The sequence below is a fragment of the Chiloscyllium plagiosum genome, chromosome 14, assembly GCF_004010195.1.
Source record: "Chiloscyllium plagiosum isolate BGI_BamShark_2017 chromosome 14, ASM401019v2, whole genome shotgun sequence".
Lineage (NCBI taxonomy): Eukaryota > Metazoa > Chordata > Chondrichthyes > Orectolobiformes > Hemiscylliidae > Chiloscyllium > Chiloscyllium plagiosum.
Window position 1 is genome coordinate 10,053,539 of NC_057723.1, and position 12,292 is coordinate 10,065,830.

General features: G+C 48.6%; 1 protein-coding gene across 2 annotated transcripts in view; it reads right to left on the reverse strand.

The window, feature by feature from the left end:
• LOC122556475 (F-BAR and double SH3 domains protein 2-like) overlaps window positions 1–12,292 on the reverse strand; it is a 67,341-nt gene that overhangs the window by 18,257 nt on the left and 36,792 nt on the right. For both annotated transcript variants that reach the window (XM_043703139.1, XM_043703140.1), the window contains exons 9-13: window positions 8,441–8,563; window positions 6,107–6,202; window positions 4,281–4,400; window positions 3,671–3,775; window positions 1,034–1,192 (exon numbers count right to left, since the gene is read on the reverse strand). In XM_043703139.1, coding sequence (XP_043559074.1) covers window positions 1,034–1,192; window positions 3,671–3,775; window positions 4,281–4,400; window positions 6,107–6,202; window positions 8,441–8,563 — 603 coding nt within the window. The remainder of the gene's footprint in view (window positions 1–1,033; window positions 1,193–3,670; window positions 3,776–4,280; window positions 4,401–6,106; window positions 6,203–8,440; window positions 8,564–12,292) is intronic.

Consider the following 12,292-nt stretch of genomic DNA (forward strand, 5'->3'; position numbering starts at 1 on the left):
GGACAGAGAGAGGGAGGGACAGAGAGAGGGAGGGACAGAGAGAGGGAGGGACAGAGAGAGGGAGGGACAGAGAGAGGGAGGGACAGAGAGAGGGAGGGACAGAGAGAGGGAGGGACAGAGAGAGGGAGGGACAGAGAGAGGGAGGGACAGAGAGAGGGAGGGACAGAGAGAGGGAGGGACAGAGAGAGGGAGGGACAGAGAGAGGGAGGGACAGAGAGAGGGAGGGACAGAGAGAGGGAGGGACAGAGAGAGGGAGGGACAGAGAGAGGGAGGGACAGAGAGAGGGAGGGACAGAGAGAGGGAGGGACAGAGAGAGGGAGGGACAGAGAGAGGGAGGGACAGAGAGAGGGAGGGACAGAGAGAGGGAGGGACAGAGAGAGGGAGGGACAGAGAGAGGGAGGGACAGAGAGAGGGAGGGACAGAGAGAGGGAGGGACAGAGAGAGGGAGGGACAGAGAGAGGGAGGGACAGAGAGAGGGAGGGACAGAGAGAGGGAGGGATGTAGTAAATTGGAGAGGACAAGAAGGAAAAACAAATGAGATGGTGAGGGGAGTCAGAAAGGGACAGACAGAGGGAAGTGAAAGAGAAAGGTGAAAGTGTGAGATAGAATAGATAACAATCCATTTTCATTTGTATTTATGAAAATACAATGAGATCTGTAGAAGTCACCACAATTGGGTGCCATTTTAATGATAGAAATTATAAAAAGAAATAATTGAGTGACTTAGGAGAAAGTTGGTCTTTTCCCTCCCTGGCTCCTGGCTTTCTGGGGTGGCTATGGGATGCCACCGCCTCCAGAACATGGATTTCCGGATCAGACCCAGCATGTTGCTGCTGCTGAAGACATCTCAAGCCACTGTCCCACCGCCATAGCACGGACAGACAGAGCAGACCCAGCCCCTCGCTGATGCGGAGGCTGCTGCCGCGTCAGTTTGATGAGAGTGATGTTGCTGTTGTTGTTGGAGACAGTGGTCCATTTCTGACACATTATAATAACAGGGGCTTGACAGCACTACAGCCTGGAGCTCACTCACCTCTGGGAGGCCTCCATTCGACACTCGGGCCTCACTCAGCTTTCTCTCTCTCTCCAGCTCCTCACTAGCTTGGTTCATGGTGCTGACCAACCAAGTGTCCACCTCTAGGCCAGCCTCGCGTAGCAGGTTCAGGCGGGAATCCGCCTTCAACTTGCTTGTCTGAGGAAAAAACAGTAAGATGTCATTGTTCAGGACTGATCCAGGGAAAGGAGGCACTGCTAGACCTGGCCCTTGGATCTGAAGTGGGCCAAATGGATCTGGTATCAGGGGCAGCGTGGTGGCTCAGTGGTTAGCACTGCTGTCTCCCAGCACCAGGGTCCCATGTTCGATCCCAACCTCGGGCAACTGTCTGCGTGGAGTTTACACATTCTCCCCGTGTCTGCGTGGGTTTCCTCCGGGTGCTCCAGTTTCCTCCCACAGTCCAAAGATGTGCAGGTCAGGTGGATTGGCTGTGCTAATTGGCCGTAATGTTCAGCTAAAGTGGTTTAGTCATAGGAAAAGAAAGGTGGTAGGGTGGGTTTGGGTGGGATGCTCTTCGGAGGGTCATATGGACTCCATGGGCTGAATGGCCTGCTTCCACACAGTAGGGAATCGATCAGTCGGAGAGCATTGAGGAGACACTGATCCATCTACCATGGGTTTGCTCTGGGGAAGCACAGCTACGTATCCAGAGGAGGAATAATTAATTCTAACTTGACAGATTGGATCTGGCCCAGATAAACTAAATTGACAATTGTCAAGAAATCCAGTAGCAGAAGACTTGGATGATAATTCAGGTGCAGTCAAAGATTTATTCCCCTAAAATTGAAAAGGTAAGCTTGAAATTCCAGAGCTGTGAGGGGGTGTGGTGGTGGAGAGGGGGTGCAGAGGAAGAGGGGTTAAGGGGAGATGGGGGCAAAGGGAGAGGGGGCAGGGGAGCAACAAACAAAATTCATAATGTGGTGCCATGCAGTGGGTTGTAAAGGGAAGCTAGCCTGAAATCAGTACCCAGGTTCCCATAGCTAATGAGCTGCAGGGGTTAAACAGCCAGCCTTTAACAGCTGCTGGAGCCTGGAGACCGGTTCCCCATCGCCATCCCATCCCCTGCTTGCTGTACACAGGGAGGACCACCACTTTATATGTCGGGCAATACCGCCCACTGTGGATCCCATCCCAGTGCAAGGGTGAGCACTGCCAAGAGCAAAGGTCATTCTATCCCATCACGAATGACAGCAGTGTACAGAGAGTAACAGTCACTTCCTGGGTCACAGGAATAAGTAGTGCACAGAGAGTAACATTCACTCCCTGGATCACAGGAATGAGTAGTGTACAGTGAGTAACAGTCACTCCCTGGATCACAGGAATGAGTAGTGTACAGTGAGTAACAGTCACACCCTAGGTCACAGGAATGAGTAGTGTACACAGAGTAACGGTAACTCCCTGGGTCACAGGTGTGAGCAAGGTTCAGAGAGTAACAATCCCTCCCTGGATCACAGGAATGAGTAGTGCACAGCGAGTAACAGTCACGCCCTGGGTCACAGGAATGAGTAGTGCACAGAGGGTAACAGTCACTCCCTGGGTCACAGGAATGAGTAGTGTACAGAGAATAACAGTCCCTCCCTGGGTCACAGGAAGGAGTAGTGCAAAGTGAGTAACAGTAACACCCTGGGTCACAGGAAGGAGTAGTGTACAGTGAGTAACAGTCCCTCCCTGGGTCACAGGAATGAGTAGTGTACAGAGAGTAACAGTCAGTCTCTGGGTCACAAGAATGAGTAGTGTACAGAGAGTAACAGTCCCTCTCTGGGTCACAGGAATGAGCAGTGTACGTAGAGTAACAGTCACTCCCAGGGTCACAGGAATGAGCAGTGTACAGAGTGTAACAATCCCTCCCTGGGTTACAGGAAGGAGAAGTGTACAGAGAGTAACAGTCCCTCCCTGGGTCACAGGAATGAGTAGTGTACAGAGTAACAATCCCACCCTGGGTCACAGGAATTAGCAGTGTACAGAGAGTAATAGTCACTCCCTTGGTCACAGGGATGAGCAGTGTACAGAGAGTAACAGTCCCTCCCTGGGTCACAGGAATGAGCAATGTATAGAGAGTAACAGTCCCTCCCTGGGTCACAGGAGTGAGCAGTGTACAGAGAGTAATAGTCACTCCCTTGGTCACAAGAATGAGCAGTGTACAGAGTAAAAGTACCTCCCTGGGTCACAGGAATGAGTAATGTTCAGAGAGTAACAGTCACACTGGGTCACAGGAATGAGTAATGTTCAGAGAGTAACAGTCACACTGGGTCACAGGAATGAGTAGTGTACAGAGAGTAACAGTCACTCCCTGGGTCACAGGAATGACAGCAGTGTACAGCGAGCAACAGTCCCTCTCTGGGTCACAGGAATGAGTAGTGTACAGAGAGTAACAGTCCCTCCCTGGGTCACAGGAATGAGTAGTGTACAGAGAGTAACAGTCCCTCCTTGGGTCACAGGAATGAGCAGTGTACAGAGAGTAACAGTCCCTCCCTGGGTCACAGGAATGAGTAGTGTACAGAGGGTAACAGTATCTCCACGAAGTCAGCTCTCTGCTGCCACATTATTTGGGCCAGTTCCATATTCACAAAACCTTCAGAGAAAGACCTTCTGGATTCATGACCTTCCTGGTATCACCTCTGCTTTCCTGATGCTCTCCTTAACCTCCTCCATCTTGGCCTCAACACCTGAAATCTCTTCCTCAGATGCGAGCTTCCTTCGCTGATCTAAATTGCGTAAAACCTGAAAGGAAGAGTAAAGTGCATCAGATAGTGTAAGGCCATTCCACAGCAGATCATACAGCCTGTTGAGGACACAGTGCAAACTGTACTGGACAGAGGAATCATGTAATACATACAGCGGATTTTATAGCATGTGAAGATTATAGAGCAATCATATAACATATGGACATTGTAGAAAGGTCATATAGCATGTGGAGTGAACACCTCAGAGCAATGGTATAGCATGTGGAAGACATACAATAATCATATCGCATGTGTAGATGATTGAGTGGAGGTAATGGAGCGATAGTGTAACTTTTACAGACAGCAGAGTACATTGGAAATGGGTCGAGCTCACAAACTGTATTCCACACCTTGTGAAGATCATAAATCTTATCATATATCATGTGGAAATTGTAGATGAGATCAGATGGTGTGTGGAGATTGTAAAGAGAAGACATTTTCTTCCAGACAATGAACTTAGCAGCATCAGCAAACAGGAATGTTGTGTAGTCACTCTCACTGACCCGCTCGCCATGGGCGATGACTTTGTGGTTATTTGCCAGTTTAGTTGCCCACTTGCGTGCCTCCTTGTCCAGACTGGACTCTCTGTCTCTGTCACCGGGCTGTATTTCCAATCGGCAAACCTATGAAATACACAGGGAGTCAATTAGTAACTGGCTGCTGAGAACACGGCTGACCACAGGAAATCAGCTCCAGATCATCTTTGCTCCAGTGGATTTAATAATCTGTATATTGAGGATCAGCGATCATGTCTAACAGAATACAAAAAGAGGAAGGGGGGGGGGGGTTCAAAACAGCCTAGAGTTGGGAGTTCAAACCCCACCATTGGAACACATGACATTGGTCAGTCAACACACTGTTTCATAGTGTTGACCCTTCCTCCACTGCGAGGGTTGGACAGTCCAGCAGTGAGGGAGTTCTCACTTATCAACAGAGTGACCACCAGCACCATCTGAAGGATAACCAGATGAGGCAGAGGCCTGTACCAGACAGACAGAGCCTTGTTCAGAGCCCACCTGGAAGAACTGTTTTTCGTTGTGGACATCTCTCATTGCAAAGGACACAATAGCCTTGGACTGGATGCAGAGTAGAGTCATGGGGATCGAACAGTCAAACTCGGAGGAATAATTTCATGGGCTCGACTTGGGAAGAATACAGGGTGACCTGTCAGAGTATTTAGGATGTGTGAAGGAGGCGATAATGGGGTAGATAGAGAGAAACTGTTTCCTCTGGGCAAGTAGGGGGTGGCTGAACAAGAGGCAAGGTGTTGGGGGGGGCGTTGTGGAGGGCATTACGTTAAAATTCAAGCAAATCCACTCGGGGGTAATATCAGAGAACACTTCCTCAGAGTGAGACTTACAACAGTTTGGCACAGTACAGGCCCTTCAGCCCTCAATATTGTGCTGATTTGTTATCCTATTCTAAGATCAAACTGGACGGAAGGAATCTGGAAATCCCCCCCTCCCAAATTTACTCACGATGGGAGTCAACTGAAAACTGAATGGTAAGCTTTTGATGTGTAAGGATATGATTAGATTAGATTAGATTACTTACAGTGTGGAAACAGGCCCTTCGGCCCAACAAGTCCACACCGCCCCGCCGAAGCGCAACCCACCCATACCCCTACCCCTACATTTACCCCTAACCTAACACTACGGGCAATTTAGCATGGCCAATTCACCTGAGCTGCACATCTTTTGGATTGTGGGAGGAAACCGGAGCACCCGGAGGAAACCCACGCAGACACGGGGAGAACGTGCAAACTCCACACAGTCAGTCGCCTGAGGCGGGAATTGAACCCGGGTCTCTGGCGCTGTGAGGCAGCAGTGCTAACCACTGTGCCACCATGCCGCCCACATGTAGAGCTATGGAACAAATGGTGGTTAAATGGAGCTAGAGTACAGGCCCCTGCCTACGTTCTAACCGATTGACGGAACAGGCTTGAGGATTCGAATGGCCTCCTCCTAATCCTGTGACCCCTGGAGGTTTGACAAGTGGCTCAGCTCATCAGGGGACCCCTCACAGCCTCACAATCCTCCTCCTGGATGCGGCTGGTGGAATATTCACTCACTCAGCTCCACAGTGCCATCCCGAAAGAGCAGGCCAGTGGGTTCAAGGTAGCAGCTCACCACACTGTCACAGGGAAACATGGGACGGGCAAAGTACCCACCTTGCCAGTGAGGCGCCTACCCTGAGAACTTACTCCGGCCGATGAGCTACATGGAACTCAGTCACTCAAAGGGCTCACAGACTGCGGTTAGGATGCTGTGGGAGGTAAAGCAGCCTAAACTAGTGGGAACAAACTCTATCCCTTCATTGACTGGCTTACCTTGTCAGAACCAGCTGGCTGGAAGACAAACGCAGAGGGCTCCGTAAACACTGGGTTCTCTTGGAGGAATAACTGAAGGTCGTAGTCCCGGGAAATCTGCAGGGGGAGCACAGGAGGACCCTCATTTTGTGTACTCGTGATGTCAGCTGAAGGAACTGGACCTGCTCCCACACGGGGATTTGGATTTACATTGAGGCCTGATACATCTTGCAGACATCGTGGGGATGCATCACCCGCTGGCCTCCTGCCTTCCACCTCCATATCCTTCGGCTGTCCCGAAGCCAACAACCATACTGCCCCGTCACTACATGAGGCAAGTCTCATTCATGCATCGCCCCTGTGCTCACTTTCACGCCTTCGCAATCTCGTGTTAGAATCCTCACAGAACCTCACCATTCTCCATCTTTGTCATCTCCTTTAGCCCTGCTCTCCTCTGAAACAATGGTGACCACCCACCCTCCCCAATTCTGGTCTCTCATAGACATTTCAGGCTTTAGTCAGTCCAACAATCCAAGGTCAGTGTCTCCAGTTGGCTACATCCTAAGCTCTGGAATTCTCTCCTTCAATCTCTCCTCCTCTCTGCCTCTCTTTCCTCCTTCAAGGCAATCCTTAAAACTGACCGTCTTTGACAATGTTTGATGACCTGATCTATGGCTCAGTGAGAAACCTTGTTTCAGATTGGCTCCAGTAAAACCTGAAAATAGTTTGCTGCTTTAAGGAGTTACACAAATGCAAGTTGTTGTTGCCAGAACGCATTGCAATGTAACAACCATTGTTCCACTAACACAAACAAGGCGGCCATTTTCTACACAGCAAGATGCCACAGACAATGAGTGAGGACGTCAGCAGAACATCTGTTGAGGTACTGAGGGAGTGCTGCGCTGTCAGTCCTGGGCAGAGGGTGCTGCACTGTCCCTGGGCAGGGGGTGCTGCACGGTCTGTCCCCGGGCAGAGGGTGCTGCACTGAGTGTCCCTGGGCAGGGGGTGCTGCACTGTCCCTGGACAGGGGGAGCTGCACCATCTGCCCCGGGCACGGGGTGCTGCACTGCCCCTGGGCACGGGGTGCTGCACCGTCAGTCCCTGGGCACGGGGTGCTGCACCGTCAGTCCCTGGGCACGGGGTGCTGCACTGCCCCTGGGCACGGGGTGCTGCACTGCCCCTGGGCACGGGGTGCTGCACTGTCAGTTGGATAGTACTGAAACATTGTTGATATAGCCCTTTCAGTATTCAGAGGTGGAGGTCACAGATCTTGTGACTGGTGTATGAATCTGAGCAGGAAAGTTCTCCCAGGTATCTGGAGCCAATGTATATTCCTTAACTAACATCTCCAACTGATTACCCGGTTATTATTATCACTATTCATTGTGAACAATTTGGCTGTCTTTCCTACATGTACTTTTGAAAATTATTTAGTACTTTGAGATATTTGGAAGTTGTGACAGGCGCAATGTAAATGCAATAAGCTCTGGAGTGCTGGAAATGGGGTTGAAACAGAGTGAGTGGTCTTAAAAATCGACCCCATTGCTTGGAGTCATGAGTAGACCAGACCAAATCAAGACTTCCTGAAATAATAGTTGTGAACCAATTTAATTTTTTAAAACAATCCAACAGCTTCATATTCCCATCTACCGACACAATTTTGTTTGTATTTCCACATTTAACGAGTTTTGAGAAGATTTATAGCTCAGGTTGATGTTTTGGATGTAGGATCGACTGGGACAACACATCCATTCTCGGATACAAACAAAGATACGCACGTGAATTCCTAGAAGCGTGGCATTCTAACCGGAACTCTATCAACAAACACATCGAGTTAGACCCCATCCACCACCCCCTGAACAGGAAATGGAATCACCACCGGAAACAACATCACCAACCCAAAGAAACCCAGACATATAAATAGAAAGCAGGAATTTTCAGCATTGCTTCGCCTGAGGCCCACTGAAGACGTTACCTAGTAGGGTAACGAAACGTCTGGAAATGAACCTTCAGGCTCAGCGAGCAAACCTACATCAAATTCCACATTTAATTTTTCTTAATTTACACAATGAATTAAAATTCTCAAACTGCTGAGATGGGTTCTGAACTTAGAATCTGCAGGTAACAGAAACATTGTGGTTCTGTCATTGCAATGGGTTGGCTATTAGACATGTATTTGTACAACACTGACGTGTGATTCAAAATTGGATCACACTTTGACAAGATCCAGAACAGGCCCGACAGGCCAAATGTTCTGTATGACTCTGCAAATAAGCATTGACCACAATGTGAGAGATTCACTTAAAGAAACTGCACACTTTTCAAAGACAGATGGAAAGTTTAAAAGCTTACTACCTTACTGGAGGATTCCAGAACACTCCGGAAACACTCCTGCCCCGACTGACAAGCGTCAATCTCAGTCTTGCTGACGAGGGTGAAGTATTCTTGTAGCCTCTCGTACACATCCCCATCCAGGTTCTGAAACATTGGACAACAAGGTGACAGAACTTTAACACTGGAGTTGGGACCATTCAGTGAGTGATTTTTCAGAAGCATTTCCTCACACAAAGGGTCATGGAAATCTGGACTTCTCTCCCGGATGAGCAGTGGATGTTGGAATTCCAGTCTGGGCCCAGGGTGTGGGGGAGGGGAGCGATGCAGTTCTGGGACCCAGAGGGTATTTGGAGGCGGGGTGTATTTTGGTAGAATGGATGTTAATTACATTTTCTGGGCCGAGCGGTGGCAGACTTGGAGATGGGAAGGGAACTATTTTTTGAGAAACGGTGGTGCACCAGAGCCTCATCACTAACTATCTGCCTTGGCACAAATTTAGTTCTGGGTGAGAAGGCCTAAGCTCCACATTCCTGGCCTGGAGCCTGGTGAGGCCTTCCAGTTGTTGATGAACGATTGCTTGAGCACACATCCCTGCCTGGACCACAATTACTTCAGGTTCTGGTAAGGTGGGAGAACGTTGTGCTACTTGGCTGCAAGAAGTTGCCATTTTGGATGGGGGGGGATGGTCTTGGGGGTTGGACGGAGGACAGTGTTGGGTTATCATTTTAGACAACCCTCACCCACTGCTTCCCCCTCACACCCCAACACTTGATTTGATTTATTACCGTCATGTGTACTGAGGTACAGGGAAAAGGGTTGTCTACAGGCTTTATGGGCAGATCCTATCATACAAATACATCGCGGTAACAGAATAGAGTGAGAAAGAGATAAACATTGACATTAAACAGGTCCATTAAAAGTCTGCCAACAGCGGGGAAGAAGCTGTTCTTGAATCTGTTTGTATGTGTATACAAACGTTTTATATCTTCGGCCCGATGGACGAGGGTGGAAGAGAGAATAACTGGGTGGGCGGGAGGGGTCTTTAATTATGTTGACTGCTTTCCCAGTGGGAGGTGTAGGTGAAGTCAATGGATAGGAGATTGGTTTGTGTGATGGACTGGGCTGCGTTCACAGCTCTGGAGTTCCTTTCAGTCTTGGGAAGGGCACTTGCCATACCAAGGTGTAATGCATCCAGATAGAATACTTTCGATGAGGCATCCACATAAGTTTGTAAGACCTTAATGGACATTCCTAATTTACGTCACACGTACTTACATTCCCTGTGTGATCATCCATCTTAGGAGTCCCCCATTTGTCTTTAGAAAACGAGAAGAGGCTGCTCCAGATGCGGCCATGAGGGAGAAGGGAGTGATGGGATACTGGAGGAATAGATCATCCACATGGGAAGAAGATCATGTGGAAGGTCATGGATCTACTTGGTCATTGACCACCCTGTTCCTGTCAAATCACATTTAACCCACCAAAGAGGTTTTTTGATGTTGCGAATCACGCATAAAGTCACATGGGGTTCTGGTCGAATTCATTTGGGCGAGGGCAGAGCTCCTACGAGCTACTAATTTATGGCTTTGGCAATCCACCTCATACAGAATGCCAGCTGGCAAAGTCACATCTAACATCAAACCAAAGCTCAGAGCCTGCTTTGCGAACTCAGAATAATCGCACACAGGTCACAGTAACCAAACTAAACACCAGGACGACAGTCTGCAAATTCCCACAACAACCTGCAGCAGAATTCTTTGTTCATCCAAACAGGGCTTTGAACCTCAGACTCCACCCTCTGCATTCTTTTTCCCACACTGGGGGCAATAGACTGGCAGGGCAATGCGTTCCTCCGAAAAGTGGTTTGGATAAAAGTGTGAAACAAGACCAGAAAATGCCGGAAAAGCTCAGCAGGTCTGACGGCATCTGTGAAAGGAAATCGAAGTTAACGTTTCAGGTCCGTTGACCTGGAACCCGCATCCAGGACTCAGTTCTGAGGAAGGTCACTCAACTCTGATTTCTCTTTACAGATGTTGCCAGACATGCTGAACTTTTCCAGCATTTTCTGCTTATATGCGTTTCTGATCTACAGCATCCGCAGGTCTATCTGTTTTTATTTAGATAAATATAAATAAGGAATACCTGTTTCTCGTGGTCAAAGAGGAGAGAGATTTAAGGTGATTTACAAAAGAGCCAGAGACAAAATGAGAAAAAAAAGTTTCTACGCAGCAAGTTGTTAGGATTTCCAGCCGAGGGCAGTGGAAATAGATTGAACAGAAGCATTTGAAAGGGGAACTGGATAAATACATGGCCAAGAAAAAAAGTTGCAGGACTACAGAATAGGCTGGGGCTGTTTTCCCTGGAACATCAGAGGCTGAGGAGTGACCTTAAAGAGGTTTATAAAATCACGAGGAGGCATGGATACAATAAATAGACAAGGCATTTTCCCTGGGGTAGAAAAATCCAGAACTAGAGAGAATAGGTTTAGGATGAGAGGGGAAAGATATAAAAGGGACCTAAGGGGCAGCTTTTTCACACAGAGGGTGGTGTGTGTATCGAATGAGCTGCCAGGGGATGTGGTGGTAGCTGGTACAATTGCAACATTTACAAGGCATTTGGATGGGTATATGAATAGGAAGGGTTTGGAGGGATATGGGCCAGGTGCTGGCAGGTGGGACTAGATTGGGTTGGGATATCTGGTCGGCATGGATGAGTTGGATCGAAGGGTCTGTTTCCATGCTGTACATCTCTATAACTATGGGAGAAAGTGAGGGAGTGGAGCCAACTGAATTGCTCTGTGGCCTCATGATGCGTTGCACTGTTCTGAAATTCTAATAGGATGAAGAGGTCTTTCAGCGAGGGTACAGGCAATATGCTGAATGCCCTCATTCTTTATTGTAAATCCTGCAGTTTTATATTGCTGAAGCACAGATACATTTTTATAAAGCATTTTATTGTTTGGAACTGAGCTCATCCTCATTCAGAAATGATACAAAGTGGAAGTACTAATCTGTTTCACACCTACTTCTGTAATGACCTGAGTTGCCTCATTGCCAAGTCCAACTTTTACCCTGTTCCTTCCTTAGGATTTCTCTCCCTTTGACAGTCAGGACCTAAACCAGGCCTTTCTCTCCCCAGCATCCTTAGAACTTAGAACAGCACAGGAACAGGCTCACAATACTGTGTCAAACATGGCACCAAGCTAAGCTAATCCCTTCTGCCTGGCCTTGGTCCATATCCATCCACTGATTGCTTCATGAGCTTACCTAAAAGCCTCCTAAATGCCCCTATTGTATCTGCCTTGCCCCCACATCTCTTTTGAACTTTCCCCCCTCACCTTAAATGCATGCCCACATAGTATTAGATATTTCAATTCTAGGAGAAAGATTTTAACTGTCAGCCCTATCTATACCTCTGGTAATTTTATGAACCTGTTTCCATGGCCTGTGTGTTTCTCTTATACCTTTATATCCACGACCAAGCAGAGATTCCCAAGATCCAGACAGCAAACCTAGTCCATGTCCTTCTGATCAAAGTCATACTGAGCAGGAACTACCCACACAAAGCAGCATGGTGGCTCAGCGGTTAGCACTGCTGCCTCACAGCACCAGGGTCCCGGGTTCGATTCCAACCTCGGGTGACTGTCTGTGTGGTGTTTGCACATTCTCCCCGTGTCTGCGTGGGTTTCCTCTGGGTGCTCCGGTTTCCTCACACAGTCCAAAGATGTGCAGGCCAGGTGAATTGGCCATGCTAAATTGCTCATAGTGTTAGCTGAAAATGTGCTGCTGGAACAGCGCAGCAGGTCAGGCAGCATCCAGGGAACAGGAGAATCGACGTTTCGGGCATAAGCCCTTCTTCAGGAATGAGGAAAGT